This window comes from Anabrus simplex, chromosome 1, assembly GCF_040414725.1.
Source record: "Anabrus simplex isolate iqAnaSimp1 chromosome 1, ASM4041472v1, whole genome shotgun sequence".
NCBI lineage: Eukaryota > Metazoa > Arthropoda > Insecta > Orthoptera > Tettigoniidae > Anabrus > Anabrus simplex.
Genome location: NC_090265.1, coordinates 1,098,879,579 through 1,098,905,655, shown reverse-complemented (window position 1 = coordinate 1,098,905,655; position 26,077 = coordinate 1,098,879,579). Strand labels below are relative to the sequence as shown.

Genomic DNA, 26,077 nt, shown 5'->3' with positions numbered 1-26,077 from the left:
TACAGCCTAGTTCACAAATTTTAAAATGATTAAGATTTCTGCATTTAGTAGTAACTCTTTTATTCAAAAAATAATATACAAAGTCAGAAATAAACATGCACTTGCAGAGAGTATTATTGATGCAATTCATTCTCAGAATGCATCACTTCATCAAAGCTGAACACCAGCTCACAATAGGAATTGTAAATTTTTAACAGAACCTAAATGTAGACAGCCATAAAAATGCATGGTAACAATTCCGGTCGGAAAGGGATTGGGTCGAGGCAGGAAGATCACATGCATATCACACCATAATGCATGGGAATGGGACGTTCTATTGAAAGACATTAAATATCATCTCCTTACCAATGCGTTGACATCTGCATCTTGGTTGCCATTTGCTGTGAATACAGACAGGTGATTGGTGTCTTGCCGTAAGTGCTGAGGTGCCTGGTACATGCCAGAATAATGAGCAGGCCGCTGACCCACAAGCTGATGGTGCAGGTTCAGATTGAGATGCTGAGAGCCCCAGGCACTACCTGTAGTGAACAAATCTCCAGACACCAAATCTGTATTTCGCTGAATCAAATTATTGAAGTAGCTAAGAGACCCGACTTGCTGGGATCTATTTTGTTCAGCTGATGAACTACGATCTCCTCCCCACCAAGAAGATGGAGGCAGAGGAGGACCCTCTTCTCGCCAGGGAGCATATGGTGGTTGACGAACTTTCATACCAAATGGCTGCTGCTGTTGCTGCTGCTGCTGGGCAGAGAACCCACCCCCATGAGCTGGTGAGTGAAATACTTGCGGTGATGGTTGAGTACCAAAGCCATTGAATGCTCCTGTTAATGGGCTATGGTTACTGAATGAGCCTGGTCGATGTTGAGGTGCTGCAGTACCATTATGTTGAGGGGTTGGTTGGTAAGAAAATGGCTGTTGTGGTGGCTGTTGCTGTTGCGGCTGCTGTTGTTGTTGGGACAGTACAGGTTGTTGCTTCTGCTGAGGCTGCTGCCATGCAGATAATTTGGCAGGCTTAGGAATGGGAACCTCTTCAACAGCAGGAGACTCGCTGGGCGATGGAGTCTTGAATGTTACCTAACAAAGATAATTTTTATTAGAACAATGCTAGCTTAATCAGAAGTAGAGGCATGAGATATAAAGAATGATCATACCACTTACACATTAAAATATAAGAAATGTTTTTAATCATTAAACAAAACTGAAAATGTAACAACTACCCTACTTTTCACTCCGAAAATCCAACAGTCTAGTCTAATTGGGCCATCAATTCCAAGTTTGTAGTATGTGCTTGGGGCCAAAAAATGGAATAACCCGGGTTTGATTTAAAGGCTATCTAGCCTTTCTTAAAAAAATACCTATTAACAAATTCAAACAATCCCTTCAAAATATATTGCATATATATTAATTACAAACAATGTGAATCATGAATGTTGCATTCTCAATTAAATTTAAAATGAATACAGAAATAACGGAAATTATTTACGTGAATCTAGATACTGACACTCTTCAAATATCATCATACTAATATACAGAAATGACAAAGTTCAAGTAATCAACAAATGTGAAATAAAAATGCCTATGACCGAGTGAGTTGGCTGTTCGGTTAGGGGTGCACAACTGTGAGCTTGCATTCGGGAGACAGTACGTTCGAACCCCACTGTTGGCAGCCCTGGAGATGGTTTTCTATGGTTTTCCATTTTTACACTAAGCAAATGCTGGGGCTGAACCTAAATTAAGGCCACCACCGCTTCCTTCCCACTCCTAGTCCTTTCATATTCCATCGTCGCCATAAGACCTATCTGTATTGGTGCGACGTAAAGCCGCTAGAATTGTGATCAACTCCCGGGTGTAAGGATTAGTCTTGAAAGTTGCTGTTCAGACAGCTTTGTATTCAAATTCTGGCTAGTTTCAAGGTATGGAATAACGTTCACTTGCCAAAGGAAGACAGTTAAGGAGACCCCTGTATTAAGAAGAATAGTAGCTCTGGGCAGGGTTTTACACTAATAAAATATTAGGATAAATCACTGACTGACCTGAATTATGCAACCTGCTGCTGCAAGTGTCATTTTATCTATACAAATGGATGCTGAATAATACTTTGTCAAATTGCTAATAAAAGCAGCCATTAATATTAGCTTTAATTATATATTAAACTATAGCACAGAACTGTTTGTGAACCATTATTGAAAATGTCCAGCAGAGCTTGAACACGCAATCACTGAACGGCAAATAAATCATGATTAACATATAATTAAAGGTATAATATAACAGTATTCTATACAGGTTTTGGTTGAGGACTGAATGTGGTACAAAAAGGGAGAAAATATTAGCAAGAAAAAACAGATTTGAAGTAAGGTTTTTTTTTCTATTTGTTTTACGTTGCACTGACAGAGATAGGTCTTATGGCGACGATGGGATATGAAAGGCCTAGGAATGGGAAGGAAGCGGCTGTGACCTTAATTAAGGTACAGCCGCAGCATTTGCCTGGTGTGAAAAGAAGTAAGGTATTTAGATTTCAATGGAAGAATATTGTCTTACAATTCTCCAACTGTACTACTGTAAAAGGTTAGTGAAACATCGGGATTCGACATCATCAAATTAATACTCTGTTTAGTCACAATTTACATGAACTGAAGCTCTGCATTGAAGAACTCGTATCTTAGAGATGTTAACATTAAAAAAAAAAAAAATTTAAAAAATAGAACAAGAATGGAAAACGTTCACCAAATAATGCTAGGGCCATTACCACTGTTGATATATCTTATCTTCACTTTCCTTGAACACATGAGAACAAATTAAAATTAAAGTGATATAACAAGCATGATGCTGTAATTATAAATGACACATCAGTAGCCCAGCCAAACGAAGTGAAAACAGCTTAAGATGTGTGATGGCTTCTTAAAGCTTGAAAGATCAGCACAAAAAAATGTATTTTAAAAAATGTGAACACATATCCTTTTTAGTGGAATATGAAAATCTCATTATTTAAACATGCTTATTCGTAAGTTACTTGTTGCTAAAAATAATTCATAAGTAATACCAATTTTCAAGTATTTCATTTTAAGTGTGTGTTTCATCCCTCGTGACACAAATATGCTTTTGCAGCTTTAGACTGAAACAGCAAGTCTTTTACTTTCATTAACCTGTTTCAGTCCAATGATACGAAAGTGACTTAGGTGCTAGTGATGACTGATGATGCTATTGTTGCTGTTTCTTAAGAGGCCAGTCCTGCCATGAAAGGTGAGAATGTAAGACTCAAAGGGTGGTTTGTGTATATCTTTTGAGTGGGCTTGGCAGACTGATACATAACATTAACTTCTGACTCAATGAGTAAAGCATTAGGAAACTATTTTACTCCTCATTTCTCTAGAATGGCTCTTAACTGATGTCCAAACATTTTGCAACAGCTAACAGTAAAATTGTTTAGGATCAAATCACAACCTTTGGCTGAAGGTTAAATATGTTCTTGTATGTATGTTGAGTATTCAGCCCGCGGGCTGATTGGGTCCTCAACAGCTCTGCTATCAGCAGTCATAAACGGCCTAGGTGTCACTGAAGAGGCGTACTAGGGAAATGAGGAGTGAGGTAGTTTCCCATTGCTTTCCTCACTGAACCAGAAGTTGCTGTTACATATCAGTCTGCCAAGCTCACTGAAATGCATGCACTAACCGACCCTAGGAGAGATATTTTCACACCGTTTATAACAGAGACTGGCTGCCTAAGGAATGGCATTACTAGCATCGCTCATACCTTGGTCACTTTCATATCATCAAACCCAAGGATGAAACTGAGACAGATCAATGAAAGCAACAAATTTGTTCTAGCCCACACCAGAAGACACAGTGTGCTATAAACAATAAGTCTCACCACCAAAGGCAGGGGTTAAATATACATGGGAATAAATGTATTAAGTACTATTTAATAGTTGAGACTACTTGAGAAGATAAAAGTTATAATGCACATATGTAAACAATTCTGCAATATTCTGCTTAAAGTAAACCTATCCACTTGGAAAGAAACTGATCTGTTCATAAAATTGTTGCAGGCCAAGTAGACAGATATGAAACACCAGTTTCTCAAGGTTTCACACCCTGTTAACATAAAATTAAAAAAATTAAAAAAACAAAACAAGAACGGAAAAAGTTCACCAAAGAATGCTACGGGCATTACCACTGTTGATATATCTTATTTTCACTTTCCTTGAACACATGAGTACAAATTAAATTTTTTAAGTGAAACATAATTTGGACCATTGAATTAAGCGTACTTGTGTGATAGTACAGATATCACAACCCTGATATTATATATTTATGTTTACTGCATATGTTAAATGTAGAAACACGAAGGTTTTCCGTACTGGATATTGTTTGTGTATATGTGTAAAATACCGGGGAATTCTGAACTAATTACAACTCAGTAATCACAACACCAAGAAGTTCGACGGATCACCAGTGCTGATGTTCCCCAGGATGTCTTTGTAACAGTGAGCAGGGAACTTTCAATCGTCTATCACCTAATAACAAGGATATATCAATAATACTCTTATTAGCAATGGTAGATTGTATCTTAGCTTTTGTCTGATGCCTTGAATGTGTTGTTGAAGTGTCATACTTGTTAAAAGTCTATATGGACTAGATTCATTCTGAGAAGGCAAAAACTTGTTTTAAGAAATGCACAATATATCCCAAACAGCATTAACATTTCAACAGTGCAAGGAGTCAAAATGACACACATCTTTAATTTTTTTAGGTGGTGGTGGTGGTGGTTTTTGTTTTAAGAGGAAATACAGCTAGGCAATTATCCTCTCTGAACAGATTAGTGGAAAAGAAGAGTCTTGCATGCTAAACAATTCAGATGTTGAATCTGAAAGGACACAATGCCAAGAGATAGATTTTGAGAGCTTCTCAGATTCATTCATTTCGACGAGAAATCAATCCGAGGTGAGTGGCTGCCAGCTGACAGGTTTGCTTTTGTCTCTGAAACCTGGGACACATTTGTGGAAAATTGCCATCACTGTTACCACCTAAGTGAAAATATAACAGTCGATGAACAGTTACTTCCCAGCAAAACCAGGTGCAGCTTTGTCCAATTTATGACAAACTAGCCAGACAAGTATGGACTCAAATTCTGGATTGTTGCAGTTGTGACCATAAAATATATCTGCAATGCCTTTCCATACCTTGGTAAGGTCGACGCAAGTCCGGATAAGCAGCCACTGAGAGGGTGTGTCGTGTTTCGCCTCATGGAGCCGTTTTTACACTAATAAATGTGACAACAGACAGCTTCTTCACATCCCTCTAACTTGCTAAGAAGTTCCAAGACCGAAAAACTTCATTGGTGGGAAAATCAAATGCCTACAGAGGTAAAGAAGTCCAAGTCTTAATTATACACTACAATCATCTTGCGACAGACTGGGAACACACAGTGCATCTTGACAGTGTGCAAGGGAAGAAGAACAAGAAAGTCCTTCTTAGCAGATAGCATGCTCAAGTAATAATGAGCACAGAACGAAAGAAGAAGCTAGAAACTGTACCTTTCTACAATGGCACGAATCACGTGGTAGATGTTATTGATCAAATGTCTCATAAATATACCACCAAGGGTGGGTGCATGCAGGAGGTGGCTAATGGCCTTTTACAATATCCTAGACCTAACAGCTATCAGTGCTTGGGTCATTTACAAGCAAGTAATGGGTAGGAAGATAAAGCGGAAGAATTTCATCCTCCATCAGGCAAGTGAACTAACAAGATGGAACGAGCAAGGGCAACAACAACAACAACAACAACAACAAAAGGAGGTTCTACGACCGTGTCCATATAAAGAAATGGAAGAAATACCAAGTTGGTCTGTGTAAAGCCAATGAGTCTAGCAATGCCTGCACCAAGTGCCTCAGAGCAGTGTGCAGAAAATGTGCACAAAACGTTGTGTGAGCATAACATGTTTAGGTTGTTTTTATATTTTCTTATAGCATTTCTGGATGACTGACTAACAAAAGGTGCACAATTAGTTAATTCTGTGAAAACTCCTTAGAGAAACAGATTCATGATGCAGTTGTTTGAGATTATTCATGTGTCCTTCAGTAATATAAAAGGTCCAAACACTAAAGTCAGGTCTTTGTGTTTAAAATAAATTTGTAGAAACACAGTAGAACAAAATACATCTCTTACTGAATTCTAATTTGAACATTTTCAAGCATTTCTTATGATGGGTCAAAATGACCCTTTACCGCTGTTCTAGCAATGTAAGATTCTCAGCTGTTCTAGTGTTAAAATCTTGTGTGACGGTACAATATTGGACAAAGTATCTGGAGCAGGATACTGTGTACTGATGGTACAACTTCCGAGACTTGTGTACTGTTCCACAAATTCATCGATGTGTGTTGTTTTTGAACTTGTTCCTCTGTCAATCAATTACTACAAATTGTAGTAAATCAACATCATGTTGAGTAGCTTAAAAAAAGAAATCATGTTTTCCCATGTACTTTTATTTTAGATATTTATATACATTCAAATGTTAGGGACACTCTCCAATCTTTTGTTTATTTGTGTAAGTTTGATCAGTATGTTTGTTTTTCTGTAAGTGTTGATGAGTTATTTCAGGTTAATACCCTATGTGCAGTTGCCAACCTTTTAGTTAATTTCAAGGGTAGGTAAGGCACGGATTAGATGTAATAGAACACAGCCTAATGTAAATGCCCTGGGAGAAGATAAAAATATCATATTTTATTAAAATTAAATTTGAGGGATCCATTTTGGTGATCTCCAAATTTATGGATATTATTACAGTATTATTATTATTTTCATGTCAAGAGGAGTTTAAAAGTAAGTAAAATTACACTCTACACAAAAGGAGAAAATGAGCAGACATAAATCATCTTGTAACCAAATTACCTATGCTATTTAAATTAAAATGTTTATATTAAAAAGCCTTTTAACTCATTTTTAGATCATTCATAGTAGTACCATTTCAGGAGTATGTAAGCTGTTGATAGAAGGAGAAGTAACATTCAACAGATTGCTAGATTTCAAGGTACACAATGTCAAAATTTAACTAGCCATTCAAATTGAGGTGTGTTTCCACTACCACCTACAAGTATGCTACTTGTAAATGCTAAGTAAACAACTTAATCTATGAATAAGGTGCTTACAATATGTACTTGAAATATTTTCTCTATCTACCTAAGCATGTCAAGACACAGAGGAATATACATTTATTGGAAAATGTTATATAACTGAAAATATTATACCATACAAAGAGAAACTGAATATCCTTAATATTTACATTAGAACAAATATGAAATTATATTTGGAAAATTTGTTCAGTAATGCTTTTTCTATTTCCTATGTATAATATACATGCTCTAGTTTTGTTAACCTATTCATTTCAAAACTGTTTCTAATTAGGTGAATGTCTGTAAGGTCAGTTAAGAAACTAGTTTAGCAGGAGAGGCTGATATTTTCTCAGTCTATATGTGTGGTTCAACATTCTTCAAGGGACATAAAATCTTGGATGAAATTTCACTAAGATTAAACACATAAATAAAAAGAGACAATTCTTTAAGTTATTCATCTCTCACTGCCTGCATAGCTTACAATCAAGAATCTGTTTAGATGAAGGGTTGAGATCAGGCCTTAGATAAAAAGGTCTAAGTCACCATTTTTACAGAAATGACTTAACCTCATGTGCAGATATGGGATCACTTTTTCTGTCAGGTACGAAAGTGGTTTATTTCAACAGGTGGAACCACTTAATTTGTTCACTGAATGATATCTAGAAATCGTTGAGGTTAAAGTGATCTAAGACTTGCACCACTCTGATACTATCAACCGTTGTGAAAATCTAAAGTCAACAACCATGTTGAAGGAAAGGTATCTGTCTGGTGATGAACTGTACAAGGGTTTGTGTTTAGACTACAGTACCAATGAAGATGAGTGCTATGACAGTGACAAAGATAAAGAATATCATCCCAGTGAAAAACTCAGAAGGCAAGTTAACCTAAACAAAAGGAAACCACAGGAATTTGTGATGCAATTCACTTTTAAGTTATGTTGCTATGTATGTAAAGTAAACTACTGTCTTCTTGACTGAACATTACTTACATTTCTGCTTTGGATTCTAGGCCTACGCTAATACAGTTCTCCTTTATAACATCCACTGTATATAATTTGGGCTGTAAAGAAAACAAAACTTTGCCATAGGTATAATCCTAGGCTAGCCTAATTCTGTTTTTATTTTGCAGGTTCATTTGATGACCAATGTTATGCCAAGTGGAAAAATAAGTAAATATTTGTATTGAATAGGTTGACACAATAATTTTAATCTTGAAAGTGTTTACTTATTGTATCTTCAATACGGAACAAAATGAGATTAGTTACTTGTAAGTGGAAAAATATCGAAGTGACCTGCGATAACTTATCTGGTCAACCTGGGCCTTCACACACTGAAATACACAACACATCAATATTATCAGGTAAGCGTAATTGAAGTATCCTGACCCCACGGTGTAGGGGCAGTGTGCGTGCTTCTTACCCAAAGGCCTCAGGTTCAATTCCCAGCCAGGTCAGAGATATTTACCTGGTCCTGAGGGCTGGTTTGAGGTTCACTCAGCCTACGTGATTACAATTCAGGGACCAACTGATGGTGAGGTAGCAGCCACAGTCTAGAAAGCCAAGAATAATAGCCAAGAAGATTTGTCAAGCCGACCACACGGCATCTTGTAATCTGCAGACCTTTGGGCTAAGTAGCGGTCGCTTAATAGGCCATGGCTCTTCGGGACTCTTGCGCCATGGGGTTTGGTTTGATTTGGCCTAACTGAAGTATGTGTAAACTAAGTAATGGTGTGTTATAGACTGCTTTTTTTTTAATAAACTTCAAATTAGGCCTAGCTGTTATTTCCTCATAGTTGAAAGCCTATTCAGTAAACATGAGTTATATACTGCATATAACGTTTTTCATTTTTTTCTCACAACATAATGAATACACAGGAAACTGCGTGATACTTCACAGGCAACAGATGCTTTGAGGCCAGACACAGAAGAGGCTACCAATGATACCCCCCAAGAAGAAAAAGAACAAACAAGAAACCAAGAGAGATTGAGGAGACCTGAAGCTACAAAATTTGCTTCTGCAAAACGCTTCAGGAATTCAGGTGAGAACTACAAAAAGTACAAGAAAACAGTACAAGGCAAGAAGTTTGCAAATAAAGACTGCTGGTGCCGATTGAAGTATTTTGATTCTCCAACAGAAAACGAGAGACAATCTTTATTTAATCCACTTAGCGCGAAGATCCGATCTATCGGATCACAGGTTACCACAAAATTGTCAAGTTGATTCGATCTATCGGATGTCGAAGTTTTATCATGATACGTATGCAATTTCAGCTTTTGCCTGACCTCTAGTGGCTAGGTTCCGTAGATAAGAGCATGGAGTACTCATTATTGCCATCAGATGTCTCTGTAAAGCTTTTGTGAAGAAACAAATTAATGTTGAAATGCACTTTGAGCTTGTTGGTAAACAATATGGAGTCAAGGAAGTGTGTTTTTGTAGCGGGAGAAGGTGGTGATTATTTACGAGCGTATTTAGAGGATTATTCAAGTGAAGATGAGGATATTTAGGTGTACGACGTGCCGGAAAGTGATTTGGATACTGAATTAGCAAGTGAAAGTGTTGTTAGCGACATTGTAGAACCATCTCAACCTGTCCTCAATGCATGTGACTCACATAACAATTCAGCTTATGTTTTTAAAGAAAATTGGAAGGTAACAAGGAAAGAGAATACTGTGTATGTAGCAAGGCCAGCAAAGAAAAAGGTGAAAAATGAAAACAATCACGCACCATTTGCCCAAAATGTGAAAAAGGTCTACTTGGTCCATGATTTTTTAAATCACATCTGTTTGGCATAATATACATTGGCTAATATACATTGAAATATTGCTGGAGAGTTGTGTTTCCATGAAAGCTACCATTTTCAGTGTGTGATCAAATGTATAATTTCTGTAAAAATTAATTTCCATATCTGTGAATCAAACTGTATAATTTTTTATTCAAATTATTGTTTTTAATTTATGCACAGTTTTGAAACAGTAGAGTAGGGGAGTAATATTTTTTAATTTTGTATATCGTGACTTAGATATAGGCCTGAGTGAGATTATTTCAAGGTAAGTTTGATTACTAACAAGAAAAAATTCACACTTTTCAAAAAACTTCGAAGAATACAAAGGTGCCAACAAATTTTATATTTTAAGAAACTAATTGATTTGTTTCCTGTTTTCTTTCTTTATTATCGGTAGTAGGTGTTGTGTGTGATGTCATTGTATAACTTTTATTCAAATTTCAAAAAAGCTTTTTAGAAAATACTTGCAGAATTTGGATGTTGTTATTTTTTTAATTGTAGCAGCCTATAAAAATGCAGATTTATATAATTATATTTAAGTTTAGGATTTTTATATCAGCTGCAGGACATGTGCCAATATATTGGTTAGAATCAAAGCAAATTTCAGTATGCTATGGCCAACGATTCAATTCCTAGGAATATTTTAGTATAAGTAAATGGCAAATCTCAAGTTGTTAAGCCTTCTGCCATTGATCCTTATGCCCTTTCCTTCCCAATTTAACTATGACACTGCCATCTCCATTTGCTCTGCTAATCACTTCAAGCAGAGCCAGAATATGGTCCATTGTGCTAAAGCTGCTGCGGAATCCTGCTGGTTCAACTGGCTGGTCTGTGTCAAGGGTAAAGCTGATTCTGTGTAACAAGATCTTCATAAAAAGTTTGTACAAAACAGAGAGCAAGCTTATAGGGCGATAGTTCTGGATATTGTGAATACTTCCTTTCTTATGCAATCTTTGCTTTATTGCATGATGCTGGGATTGAAGCATTGTGTAAACAAGAAGTGAAGATTTTAGCCAAGTAGTATACTATTTCATCACCTGTAAGCTTCAGAATATCAACAGAAAGGTCATCATCACCGGGAACAGTTCCTTTCTTCATGTTGTCTATAGCATATCTGACTTCCGAAGGAAGTATATCTGGAACTTTAGTTGCACTTTTTAGGCCAGGTGCTATCAAAATTTCCTTTGTTTTACTATAAAGACTGCTATAAAAGTCTCTAATAAAATTCAAAATCTCCTCCTTTTCAGTAATTCGACCATTTTCTCCATTACTGGCAAACGACAACGACGAACTCCAGACATTAGTTACTGAGTCAGTCGGCTTGAAGATGAACATTTCCAAAACAAAAGTCATGTCCAACAAGTGGGTCACAGCAGGAATTGTGAACATCAACAACATGTCGTTCAAGAAGGTCAATGAATATATCTATCTGGGTCAGTTGATGAATATGAAAGGTGATATAAGACCAGAAATTTTTCGACGTATTAAGCTAGGATGGCAGGCGTATGGAAGAAATTCAACTGCCTTCAGATCAAATATGCCAGTAAATCTGAAGAAAATAGTTTATGATCAGTGTATTCTACCTGTGTTGAATTATGGCTGTGAGACCTGGACACTGAACAAATTTACGAAAGGGAAACTTAGGACAGCACAGAGAGGCATGGAAAGGTCAATGCTGGGTTTTACAAGGAAAGATAAGAAGAGAGCAGATGACATCAGATCAATCACTAAAGTTAATGACATTCTTGAGAGAATAGCCACCTGGGCTGGACATATTGCTCGAAGGGAAGATGACAGAAGGACGAAGGATGAAGCTAGTGTGAGAATGGAGTCCAAGAGATCATCAAAGGCCTAGAGGAAGACCACCAGACAGATGGGACAAAGACATCAAGAGAATAGCTGGTGTTACCTGGCAGAGAACTGCTCGAGACCATTCTACCTGGAGAGTTCTGCTAAAGACTTACCCGAGTTCACAACTTAAAGAGGCCACATCATGTAATGATAGAATTGGCTGATGATGATGATGATGAAGAAGTAAATAGCATTAAATATGCTTGGCATTTTTTGCATGGGTATGCGCTTCAGGCCTGGCACTAGGAAGGTTAATAAATTGTACTTGAGTGGATTATTCCATCAGGCTCCTGTATCAGTAAGAAGGCCTTGTGATGGTAGTAAACACGAAAAGCAATCCTCAAACAAATATCACTTGCAATTGGTTGGAAAAACAGTACATGTATGTAAACAATATTTCCTGGACACCTTTACGATTTCAAATGGCACGCTGGAAGAATACTAAAAATGAATTGCGGTCAATCACCAGGAGAGGATCTAACGGGAAAGCACCCTTCTTCAAGACAAATCCCTAACCACAGTAAGAAAGTTATTATTGATCATATTAACAGTTTTCCAGCTATTCAAAGTCACTGTATGAGGACATAATATGCAAAACCCGCCAAGTCCAATTTCTGACATTTTGAAGCTGTATACATCATTATGTGCGCAATGGAGAATTCTTTGGTTATATTTTATTACTCATAAGCAAAACCTGCCATTTTATGTTATAAACGCATGTAGAAATTTGCAGTTTCAAGCAATAACCACCAAGTCCTTTGGATCATGGCAAGCAAGAACCGCCAAGTCCACAGGAGCCAATGAAACTGCTCATCCATCTCATGTGACATACTTCATAAGTTTCATTTCACAGAGGTTTATCAGGTCGTAAGATCACATACATTTGTTTAAATTACCAAGAAATATATTAATAACATGGAAGATTGTTCTGTTAAAATAATTCCATGTCAGATGAAGCGAATAATACTTAGAAAAACAAGTAGTGGAGTTACAGTTTAGGGTGAAGCACATTACCGCACTGATGTATATATCTCTAAAAGTATTCTCAAGAAGGGAAAGAGATTAGGAAACAATATTCTTCCAAATGGTGTCCAAGTGAAAAAAGAAAAACTCATAGATGTAGACAACCTACTGAAAAAGCAACAGAATGGAATAGCATGAAATGGAGAGCCTCAAATTCTATAAGGACCTCATCGATGCTTCCCATGAAAATCTACCTGAATTAGTGGAAGATGAGCCTGCCTGTGAAGGGAACGGGAGTAAATGTGTGCCTGATCTGAGAGTTTGAAACAATGTGAAAGTTTAACGATTGTCAAGATCTATTTGGTGAACCATAACTAACTCAATTAAAACGTTATTCTTGAATTTACACTTGTAAAAAAGCTTTTTATTATTGAAATATTTAATTGTTAATGCAAAATACTTGATTGCAGAGACTTAGCGTTTCATTCATCTACATGACAGATTTGAATTGATGATTACTATCATGTTCCAACCAAAACCCTCCAAGTCCAAAATAAAATCCACATTTATAGCAAAAATAACAGGTATATGTTTTTTTTTCTTTGCTCATATTATTCCCAAATCCCTTACATATTTCTTGTAAAAAAAAAAATTAAATTGTAAAGCAGAGGCACGTTTTTCTCAATTTCTGAAAATTTTGTCAATGTGGACTTGGCAGCTTTTGCATCTTATGTCCTCATATACGTAAAGACAAACCTCACAGAAAGTTCCTTCGTCCAGATTTAAGCATAAGGTAAATGTACAAAATTAATGTTCAATGTTGTTCAAAATTATGTATTTCACGTGGAAAAGAACACTACCACGGCAGGTCTTTAACACAAATTTCAATCTTTATTTTCATGTCACCTGTAATGACACTTGAAAAATGTGTGGCAGGCACAAACAAACTGTCAATATTGAAAACAATGCACAAAAAAATGCAGAGTTCAAAATTAAATATAACATTCATTTAGCCACAGCTGAAAAAGGTAGATTTGCTTTAACAACTCAGGCTGGTTTGACGTTCATAGTACATCTGGTGGACTATACTTGTTCAGCCACTTCGACATAATACAAACGGCCAGTGCAGGTGGAAGTTAGAACGCCTATTACACATGCATCACTGCTGTTTTCCAGGATATTTTTTCAGCTTGTCTGTCTGTTAGGTCATCAGCCCAGAGGCTGGTTGGATCCTCAAATAGCACCACCAAAGGTTATGCGGTTATAAGGAAACCGCAAAAACCAATGGCAGCACCAAAATGAGGCATACTAGGCAAGACGAGGAGTGAGGTAGTTTGCCATTGCTTTCCTCACTGGGTCAGAAAGTGCTATTGCAGCTCGACTGACCCTATGAGCAACACCTTTCATAACACTCAGATGCACTAGTCGTGCTCTGAATGTCATTACTCAGCACCACCCATACCCCAGCAGCTTCCATATTGTCACAGCTATGGATGAGACTGGGACTTCGGTGAAAGCTACACTTTACTCTGGCCTGTGCTAAGAGATGGATACAAAAGTACTGTATCCATCAAGAAATGGCAGCAGGCAGTTTTTCAGCTTATGAATCAAGAAGTTTTGTACTTTTCTGCCATCCCTGTTTCATAATTAGAACTAATACGTCCTTTCCTGCCATCTCGAGAATGCTTTGTGAACTACATGTAATTTGAAAATTCTTCCCACTTAAAAAGGGAAGTACCGAAGCAAATACTTCCTAGGTATTTTTCGCAGAGATTATTCCTTTGATAGATGATAGCAGTGGAAGTGATTTATCGGAAAGCAATATTTTTGGTAGCGACACGAGAGTGACTATGCAAAGCAAGAGGTTAATGCAAAATTGGGCAGACAGCGTAGATGAAGAAATAATAACAATAATGTTATTGGCTTTACGTCCCACTAACTACTTTTGCGATTTTCGGAGACGCCGAGGTGCCGGAATTTAGTCCCGCAGGGGTTCTTTTAGGTCCCAGTAAATCTACCGACATGAGGCTGACGTACTGAGCACCTTCAAATACCACTGGACTGAACCAGGATCGAACCTGCCAAGTTGGGGTCAGAAGGCCACCGTCTGAGCCACTCAGCCCGGTGCAGATGAAGAAGAACCAGCTTCAGCTGTAATAACTTCGCTGTTTACTGGTTATGGTGAGGGGTATATTTTGTCACGGGTAACAGAACTAGGGACGAATATGGCGGAGTGCAACTCCAGGCGCAATCAATCAGAAATCAAACAGAGTTGGCCACATTCTATCTGTATAGTCATTGTAGCGCCAAGTATACATTCTCCCACGGACCTATTTTTATCTCTCAAACAATTAGGTCAATCACTTTGTTGACAAAGTACAGCATCTAAAACAGACTGTAAATGCTTTTTGGTACCCAGCACATCTGTTAGGGTAATCTTATGCGTGCTTATGGTACAGCTGAAAGCACAACAACCTGGCATTTAACCAACTCCCTGCAAACTACGACCATTAAAACAATGTGTACAGTACTAGGGACGAATATGGCAGAGCACAACTCCAGGCGCAGCCAATCAGAAATCGGCCGGAGAAAGGATTTATCATGAAGGTATGGGCTGCCATGGTTAAAGGAGAAGGGTGATCTACTAATGATGCATTGCGTTTATGTGAAGTAAGTCCAGGATAATTTTTTAAAGGTAATCTGAGTACCCACGATATAGTTGGCTGGAATGACCAGCATGTTACCGAATTTACTCACATATCAGCCGCATCCTTAATTTTTTAAAATTGAATATTTGCAAGATTTTCTTGTGCTGATTAAGAACTGCACATCCAATTCGTGGGGTTGTTACAAGATGTGCGTCTGCAGTAACAAATGTAAAGGGCCACTGCTGCGCACAGTCTGAACTCAACCATGTGGAGCAAATATGGGGAAAGTTAACAATTACACGGCTTCATTCAAGCTAAAAATGGTGACATCCGTGGAAGAAAATGATAACACAGTAGCACATGAAAAACAAGTGAGAAATTGGAGAAAGCAGCAAGTGGCATTTTGTGGCCCAAAACAGGGCAAGTTCCTGGGTGTTGAGCAAGCGTTATTGGAACAGGTGAGAGGGATGCAGAACAATTGTTGCAGTGATTCTCATGAAATGGTACAATTGAAAGCACAGGAAATAGCGTGATCCCATGATATTATGAGAAACTTATTCAAGGCAAGTCGTGGGTGGGTGACTTGGTTCATGCAGTGTAATAACCTGCCACTGCGGCGGAAAACGTCTTTGTGCCAAAAAATGTCTAACGACTGCTCTGATAAAATTACAGAGGTAAAGTTAAGGTAGTAGAACTCGCATATCCTCACGCAGATTGGCAATGCTGACGAAACCCCTGTGTATTTTAACATGCCACAAAACACCACTCTTTCTGAGAAGGGAAGCGGCAAGTGTTATAATTGAAACTACCAGCAATGAAAACTTACGCTGTACAGTGATGTTGGCCATTACTGCTGACAGCCATAAACTACCTCCGTACGTAATATTAAATATAAAACATTACCGAAGAACATCACATTCCCAACAGGTATCCACGAAATGAAAGTGAAACTAGTCATTCTCATTTTAAAATGTAAACAATCTAGCCCCCCTGAAAGTGAAGGACCTACAGTTTTGGTAAATTATGAACTGAATAAAAACTAACAAATAGCCTCCATGTACAGTTTCAATCTTTCTTTATTTTTGTACATTTGTAAATAAGTTAAAATCTTTTGAGTGTATCTGGTAAAATATTTCGTAAGGTAAGTTAAACAACACAGCAACATTACTCATTTCACACAGTATGAACTACCGTGTTTTGTGTTTTATTGACAATACAGTTTCAGTAACATGTGACGTAATTGCGTGACGCACTCCCATCTAAGCACAGGGATGCGATCAAGCTTGCAGTGGCCTTCACGACAACGTGCAAGAAAGAGAAGGGTGAATCTCAAACTGATGCACAAACAAGCTGACGCAGAAATACAGCATGCATATCTCCTACTTATTCATCAGGCTGACTACAAATCTAAAGTGAGACTTGCAGTTTAGAAAAAGAAATCTATGACTGAAGTTATTTACACATGCATTTTGTCATGATGATGTGCAAGTAAACTGGTCAAAACACGTCGTCCTTTGAGCAAGTTTCCTGAGTAACGTTTAAAGTTTCGACTAATATCTCGGCATTTAGTACAGTTATTATTGTTTTAAAGGCATATGGTATCTAGTTTTAAGTAACTGGACTGAACAGAACAGGCTGGATATTCTTCTTCTTCTGGACCACGGAGTAAAAACTACGGTATCCTGGATCATCTTTTCCCTCCCCTGGTTTTGATCTTCTGCCAATATAGCTTCATTCGTTGGCTTATCTGCGTCCTTCTTGCATCTGAAAAATTACTTTTGCAGATTTCTTTCCTCTTTCTTCTCGGAAGCCTACGAAGTCTGAAACTAACTGTTGAAAGTGGTTCCTGCTTTGGATGTCTTCATGACTAATGCCCATTCTCTCCATATCAGCATCTCCCTAAAGCACCTGGGAACAATCTTTTCCCCTTCGAAATGTGTAACGAGTTTTCAGCCTTTCTTAATTCATACGTAGGAGATATCCATAAATTGTATTCGTCTCTTATTCATCGACTCAAATTCCCTCAATCTCTTCCTATAACTCTTTGCTAGGTCTTAATCTTCGCTGTCCACCCACATAATATAGGTTCCAGAATCTTCCTTAGGATCTTCCCTTCTTCTCCAGTTGTTCCAGCAATCCTCTGCTTATTAAATCCAAGGTCCTTCAGGTTTAATCACGGTGTTGTAGTGCCTTAGTTTTGTTCTCAGACTTGGTGATTTCTTGTGGTGCATATCTTTCATCAACTGGTATGCTAATTCCATCTTTCTGATTCTTGCCTTGATTGCTTCCTGTTCTAAGCAATTAGACTGGATCATCTCGCCAAGATATTTGAAGCTCTTGACTTGTTCTACCTTCCCACCTGTTGTGTTCATGATTTTTGGAGCTGATTTGATGTTTGTCACAAATTTTGTTCTTTCAAAGGAGATATGCAAGCCTGTCTCCATAGCAGTTTCACAAAGAATACCGATTCTTTTATTTGCTGATTCAACACTATTTGCAAAGATAGTAAGATCATCTTCAAAGGCAAGGATATTATAAAATTTCAATTAATATTTCCACAGCACATGATGTAAAAAAGCAACATCACCACCATCTGCTCCCAGTCTGATGTTGTCAAACGTAACAATAGACCACTAAATTCCATTATGGCCTTCAGTGAAGTTGTATTGAAATCAGCGTACATTTTAAGTACGTTTTCGCACAATAGTTACCATGCTTAATTTGAAGGTGGATGTACCGGTCTCAGCCCCTGTTATTATGTTGTACTAGTCAAAAGCTGAACTAGTAATTGCATGGCACCTCTTTGTTAATTTTGTTATTATATAAATACGTTTCTAACAATAATTTCAATGGCTACAATTTGTCCCCAGGTCTATGAAAAATTTGTTTGAAAATTTTCCTCATAACAACAGCACCCACTATTTCAGCATCTAAAAAATGGCATAAAATGTGAGGTCAATATGCGAGTAAGTACGGTATTTCATTTCACAAGGTACACTTTGAGGCACATGTGGGAAAAAGCACGAGAGGATGGGAAAAGAATTCTGAGATGTAAGGCCATTCCCACAATTTTCTCTCACCGAGAGCCTCCGAAAAGAAGGAAGCCTCCCATCACTTGGAAACCACGCAGCTTGAAAAAGAAGAAACGTGCAGAAAGAGAGGAACCGGGAAGAGAGGAAGGTGTGAGCACGAGGAATGTCAAGTGGGAGGACATACAGGAACAGAAACTATACTTTGACAGGAAGAAGTGGCAAGCGCTTGTACACCACACCCAGGAAAGTGGAGCTGGAAAATGATGATTATATTGAAGAAATTAACTCCAGATACACTTGTGCAATAACAGAAAAAGTGACCGATTTCTATCACTGTGAATCATCCATGTCATCGCCTCATGATTAAGAAAGCCAGGTGTCCAAGAGACTTCTTTCCATTCATCACTATCTGGCATCAAATTAACTTGTGAACTAGCACTGTCATCTATTCTAAATAAAACATTTTTAAATAAATTTATGTACATGCAGTATGTAGCCTACAGTTTGTATGTAGCGTACAGTAGAACCAGTTATAAATTCATTCAATCTGTGTAAACAACATGCTGTCAACCTAATAGAGAACGTGGATGTTATTACATGTCTGCTAGTGTCATTATTTTCTTGTTCTGTCAAGCAACAAATATGTAACAGAAATTATAATCATGTGATTCAGTATGTTTTGTTTCAATTAATTCATATTTTCTTCACTTTCTTTGTGCCTAACATTGCCATGATACAATCCGCTGTTGGTGTAGTTGGGATGAACATGGCGGCTGCACAGACTTGGCCACACTGTATTAATATAGCCCCTCCTTGAAACCAAGGTCATGTGCCAGGAAGTGGGAGCCAGTGACAGGGGAGGAAATGTGTTCTTGGGGCTTGTAATGTTGATGGGAATAATTCAAAAACCCATCCTGAAGAGCTATTTCACCAGGGATGGATTTTTAGGAGCCCCTGCATTCTCTCAAATAATGGCAATGGACAGTTTTGAATTATTCAATTTACGATATTTACACTTTGTTGACAATTCTACAGAGGATACATATACAGGACCTTAAAAAGCTTTTTAAAATTCAGCCTTTCCTGGAAATTATACATGAAAATTTTCAGAATGTCTACATTTCCAACAAAACTATTTTTTGCTTATTTTGTAAATATACCTTAAATAATTAGGTACCAAATGTGGAACTTATCCAAATTATATATTTTTGCAAATATGGCGAGTGGTTATGGACAACCCTGAACTGCAGTCACCACATTACTAGAAAACATTAATAATGATCTTTGTCAGTTGTCCTAAACTTTTTATTACATTAAGTTTTGTATATTTAATATGATGAATTCTATAACTTGATGGTGCCTAAACCTCTTTTGATCTTCAATTTAAAAACTGCCTAGGAAGTGAGCAGCTCAGGATTAAATTACAGGCTTGAGAAGTTAAAAGATGATGCAAAAAAGACAACAAAAAACCACAAAATCATTAAGATCAGACCGTATCAATCAGTAATGATCTTCAGAAAGCACTTCCATTTCTAAATATTCTGTTTCAGATGCTTACTGTCGTCATAATATGTAACTTACTGTTACAATTTCACTGGCTAAGCTGCTACGTACGGTTGTGACAAATGTTTGGAATCCTGAGGTTCTCAGGAAAGTGCCTCTTGCCTCATTACATTGCATGCAACTACTCATAACCACATTCTAATATACTGTACAGTGAAATGTGTATGGGACAAAACAGGCATATAAAAGTAGCCCTATCTTCAATGAAACAAGTACAAGCCAACACTTGTGTGGATGTTGTGGAACAAACGTTCAGGGTGGTCATTCATACTTGCACAACGATTCAAACTTCTGTCTAATTGAACTTTCTGCTAAAGGCAAGCCTATCTACCTGCCTGATGATTGGTATAATGCTATGGCATCTGCAAGGAAAAAGGATACATTTGTTATACTTAACGTAAACTTAACACAATCAATGGATAAAGCTGTTGTCAGAAGATCCAAAACCACAGACAATAAAGGTGTTAAGTGGCACTCAATAATTCAGTTGCTTCAGTATGAAAAGGATAAACCATTTCAGATAATACACAAGATTACATTAGATGTGGACAAAACTTCCCAAACCTTGGATGCACAACCAAAGTTAACTGAAGGTTGCCCTACAATGCGACTTCCTGAGCAAGAAATACTCTACAAACAGCCAAGCATCATAAATGCACTTAAGAAACAAAACAGGCTTTTTTTTTTTGCTGAAGTACATTCCTCCTATCCTCTATCAATATTTTAAGAATATTAAAAGTTCCAACACTTTTTTTTTTTCCTATTTGCTTTACGTTGCACCGACACAGATATCTCTTATGCCGACGAAGTTCCAACACTGCAGAAGATGTTAACTTTCTTCCAAATGAAGAAGAGGAATTCATTGCAGATAAATGAACAGATAGAGTTGTTATTCCTAATGAATGAACGGTAACTATATTTACTGTAATAATGCAACAAAGAACTTAGTTTAGTAACTTGTTTTGTAGCATTTTATACATATGTGCCTGTTTTTTAATATAACAATACGCAAGTTTTATTTAATACCAAAGCAGCCCAAGTCATTTAACCTTAAAATTTACAGCTGTTACCATAGATACAACTATTGTATCAATGCAATAAGTTACATTGGTCCTTCCTGTAACGTGTCTTAGAATCAAGCAAGCATTTGAAGCAAAACTAATTTTTTGGAAGCTTTCAGGAAAGAATGCTTTGTTTTGAAACTTTGCATTACAGTGATTTAGACCACTTTGATTCTCAACCCCTCACTTGTATTTGACCAGAATATGAAAAGGATTACGGTACAGATTTCTAGATCAAAGGTGACTTAAAATACGATGAACATTTTTTAAACTATAAACCGAAAAAAGTAGTAATAATAATATCAAGATTACCAGACACCAGGATATTGAAACAACTATTCAATTACTTTTTGAAGAATAAAATCAATAATAATTTGTTCAAAGAAGTTCAGGATGATTTGGAAGAATTGGGTATAACTCGGCAACAAATCAAAGACAGAAAAGAGAAGAGGATTTTGAAGAACAAAAGCATAAGTTTCAAACTAAAAATAGTTGAACGGAAACAATATACTATATCGGACACACAAAGGGCTTCCAGGTCAGAGAGGATGAGAAAGGTCTGGGAGAAGAAAAAGAAGAAATTAACTCAAATGTATTGATTTCAGTGCTCCAATGTGGGCATAAAATGTAAATAAATAAATAAATAAATAAATAAATAAATAAATAAATAAATAAATAATAATAATAATAATAATAATAATAATAATAATAATAATAATAATAATAATAATAATAATAATAGTGTGGCCTCAGCTACCGTGTGCAAAACATTATTTTAATTTGACACCATCTGTGGCCGTCTGCTTGTCAATTTTGATGTTCCGTTTTACTCTAGGCCTATTAGGTGGCAGAGTAAACTGAATCTCTCCAGGGTGTCTACGGCTAAGTTTTAAAGAATTTTGTTGGGTAAACAAAGGGAGGAAAAGACTCCAAAAATCTGAATGTGTGTGCTGGGTTTGAACCCGCTATTTTGGAAGCCAGAGGCTGATGCTCTACCACTGATCCACAGACAGAGCAAGGAAAAAATAAAGAAAGACTACCTCAGAAACCACTGGGTAGAATCACAAACTTGTTGTTGCCTAGTTGTACTTCCTCTTAAAACAATAATCACAATATAATAATCACAAACTTGTACACAAACAGTATTACAATAATCTTTCATACATTGTGAACAACCATCAGCCAAAATTGGAATAGCTGTAGATGATGTCATATGGATAATGCTAAACATAAAAACATTAAAACAAAAAGCAGAATGTTTATACTGCTCTGGACTCCTTAAGATTGTAAGCATCAGAGAACATATGAAAGGTACTTTCCAAACTAGTATGTGAGATTTATACGGATGAATTGCGATCAGGTGAAATTTGATAACCAGGAGCAGAAATATACTCTGAATAATTCCCCTATGATATTTCTATTGGAGACAAAAGAAAGCAGTTCTTATGGAAAGTAATTGCTATGGTATTACAACTATCATTCCTTGGACTGCTGACTTTGGAAAAGACAGTCTTACTTACGGATTCAAAATCTGCATTTAAAATTACATCAACTAACTAGGCTATAACTCTGGAAGAAAAAGAACAAAAGAGATGTTCACATGTCTTAGGAAATAAAACAATAGTTTACTAAAGGGTTTATTCACATAGGGATAAATGGAAATGAAACAGTAGATCTGTCAACAAAGGAACTTCAAATCAAACAAGCATGATCCAACTTTTTGTTTTACGTAGCGCTGACACAGATACTGTAGGTCTTATGGCGACGAGGGGTTAGGAAAGGGCTAGGAGTGGGAAGAAAGTGGCCGGGGCCTTAATTAAGGTACAGCCCTAGCATTTGCCTGGTGTAAAAATGGGAAACCACAGAAAACCCTCTTCAGGTCTGCTGACAGTGGGGTTCGAACCAACTACTTCCTGCATGCAAGTTCACAGCTGCGCGACCATAAGTGCATGGCCAACTCTCTTGGTGATTCAACTTCGAGATAGTCAAGAGACTAAAATTTAGACAAGAAATTTTCCTGAGATGCCATTATCTCACTCTGCAATTCCTTTGTCCGGGGAAAATAATACATCCACAGTATCCTCTGTCTATTGAGCCAACGAAAAGGGTTCTTTAATGTAGCTAATGACACCAAGTTGTTCCATTTTAACACCCTCAGATGCCAATGTTACTAACCTCAGCTGGGATCCAATATATTATTTTGGGATCAGGAGGACAACAATTAATTGTGTCTCCGAGATCAAAGATCTGCCATTATACTACTACTGCTACTATTACTACCCCCAAATGAAGATGATTTAATGTTGGGGGTAATAGTATCAGTATCTAAATTTACCTCATAGCAGACGAGACCATCACAAGCAATTGAGAATATGTGCGTTGTTCAGTTGAAACACAGACACAGCTGGTAACACTGCAAATAACTGACAGGGCAGCCAAGAGGTGGCAGAACTACACTATGTAATGTTTGTAGTATCAACTCAAAAATGTAGTAAGTCTGAGACACCATTAAGTAGCGATAAAAGCTGAAGCATGATTAAATTCCTGTGCAAAGAAGGTGCTTTGACTGGGTAAAATGTCACGATTGTTGTGTTCCACAATAACACACATTAACACACTACCAGTGCAAAAATGGACAGTCAGCACTGTGTCTGCTGGAATCTTACAGCCAAGATCTCTCCCTGAGCGACAGTCACATCTTTGGTCTGTTTAGGAAAGATATGAAGAGCAAGAGAAACACCACTGATCAAGTGGTTCCTGATGCCATGGAAGAGTGGTTGAACTAGTATTCTTTATTGTGGATGGTACAAAGAAACTTGTCCAGCACTGGGACAGGGGCCAGAACAATGGGTGTGATTATCTGCAAACTCTTCCAAATAATCATCAGTAAACTGTAGTTGACACAGTGTATGGTGTTCAATAAACATAATGCAAGTTTTGAGATAGTACAGATATCACAACCCAGAGAAATTTGTTTTATTAAATCTATTTTGTATACATTTATTTCATTGTAGAATCAAGAAGATTTTTTGTGTTTGATACAGTTTGTTTATGTATGTACAGATCTTGGGAAATCTGAGCTAATTAAGGGAACACCAAAAAGTTTGATGAATCACCAGTGCTGGCCCCGGGAAGATGGGGATGCCTTTATGAGGGTGTGCTTAATGCGGGAAGCTGTCCACTGTCTGTTCTGTTACCTATTACCTGATATTTTGAATAGGTTGCTGAACCAATATACTTGTTGGTTGAAACTCCACTTATGCAGGCGAGCTTTGTCTTGGTGGGTGAAATTCTTTTTACAGGTACTTGTTGAAATGAAATGGCATATGGCTTTTAGTGCCAGGATGTGTCCGAGGACTTTGGCTTGCCAGGTGCAGGTCTTTTGATTTGACTCCCGTAGGCGACCTGCGTGTTGTGATGAGGATGAAGTGATGATGAAAACGACACATACACCCAGTCCCCGTGCCAGGGGAATTAACCAATTATGGTTAAAATTCCCGACCTTGCTGGGAATCAAACCCGGGACCCCTGTGGCCAAAGGCCAACACGCTAACCATTTAGCCATGGAGTCGGACAGACGTACTTGTTAAAAATATATATAATCTACCTTCATGGCGTAGATGCGCTCTGCAGAGAAGACATGTTGTGTTTGTAAAGTAAAAAAAAAAATTATAATCTGGAACACTGGAGATATTATCTGGATCATGATACTGTGTACTGATGGTAACATTTCTGGAACTTGTGTATGAATACACAAATTCAAGTGTGTTCCTTTTAAACGTGCTCGTCGTCATGTGTAATTACTAAAAAGAGAAAGAGGAGCTTAGGTTTTTCCATTTCATTTTTCAGGATTATCTTTCAAGTTGCTCAGCCCATAGTTCACTTACTGACAGTAAGTAAAACAGTAGCAGTGCCAGCCAGAGGCACTCGAGTGAAAGATGTAAGGAGAAAGAGGTGATTGATGGGACAAGAGGGTAGCATGGCTTGGGAACCATTGTCTTAGTGGCATTCTGTGAGTCACACTATATATTAGTTCATTTAGTTTTAGTGTCAGAATAAATGTTTGTATATTTTAAATGTGTATGGTTTAATTTAATTTAAATTGTGAGTTACCAGAGGGGTGCTGTCTAGACACGCAATAAAACACACATGGTACATGGCATATTGTAACTTATCAGAAATGAAGTACAGGAGCGATTATTGGTAAAATGAAACGTTACTAACTCGCTGGCTAAGTTGAATATTTTGACTTCTTCCTATACACTGCCAACGGCCGTAGCCATGTTGAAACACCGGATCCCGTGAGATCTCCGAAGTTAAGCAACATTGGGCGTGGTCAAGAGTTGGATGGGTTGCCACACGCTGTTGGTGGGGGGGTAAGGGAATGGAGGAGCGGAAAGGAACTGGCCACCCTACCGCACGTAAACTCTAGCTCAGGAACACCTCTGCGGAGGTTCGGACCTGCCTTCGGGCAGAATAACCCTTACCTTACCTTCCTACACACTGAAAAAAAAAGAGAGAATAGTTTATCAACACAACCGGTAACTGCAGGCATTCTAACAATACTGGGTTATTTTGTGTCCATTAAAATTAATCAATTGCGATTAGAGTTCTAAGGAATTAATTGTTCTACTTTGTGGCAAGTGTGTGCTCAGCACACAACCTAAGATCTCTGTTTACTAGTTTTATTGCATACAAATCCATCCAATTTTAAAATATTATCTACCGGTACTAAGAACACTTTTGTTGAAAATGAAATGTGTTCATGAAGCGAGGTAATTTTTTTCCAAAATGTTAAGGGGAAAACTGGGGTCTATCCATCATGCAGTGGTGTCCATTATGCGAGTAAATATGGTATGTAATCATCATCATCATCATCATCATCATCATCATCATCACCACCACCACGTTTTCAAGTGGTAAGTACAGTCTGTTTCACTTGTTATTCCTAACTTGTCCTTTCCATAATGGAAGAAAACCTAAAGTACACTTTGACAAAGTGTTGTGAAGTCTTGGGTTAGTCATTGAGGGAACTTCATCAGCAATTTCCAAGTAGCCAGTGTAAAT

At 37.5% G+C, this 26,077-nt stretch overlaps 1 protein-coding gene across 3 annotated transcripts in view; it reads right to left on the bottom strand.

The window, feature by feature from the left end:
* Positions 1-26,077, bottom strand: part of LOC136858050 (nonsense-mediated mRNA decay factor SMG7) — a 268,885-nt gene that overhangs the window by 42,336 nt on the left and 200,472 nt on the right. For all 3 annotated transcript variants that reach the window (XR_010858592.2, XM_067137287.2, XM_067137288.2), the window contains exon 15: positions 346-1,074. Coding sequence is in view for 2 of the 3 variants with exons in the window: in XM_067137287.2 (XP_066993388.1) it covers positions 346-1,074 (729 nt within the window). In the remaining variant the exon portion in view is untranslated. The remainder of the gene's footprint in view (positions 1-345; positions 1,075-26,077) is intronic.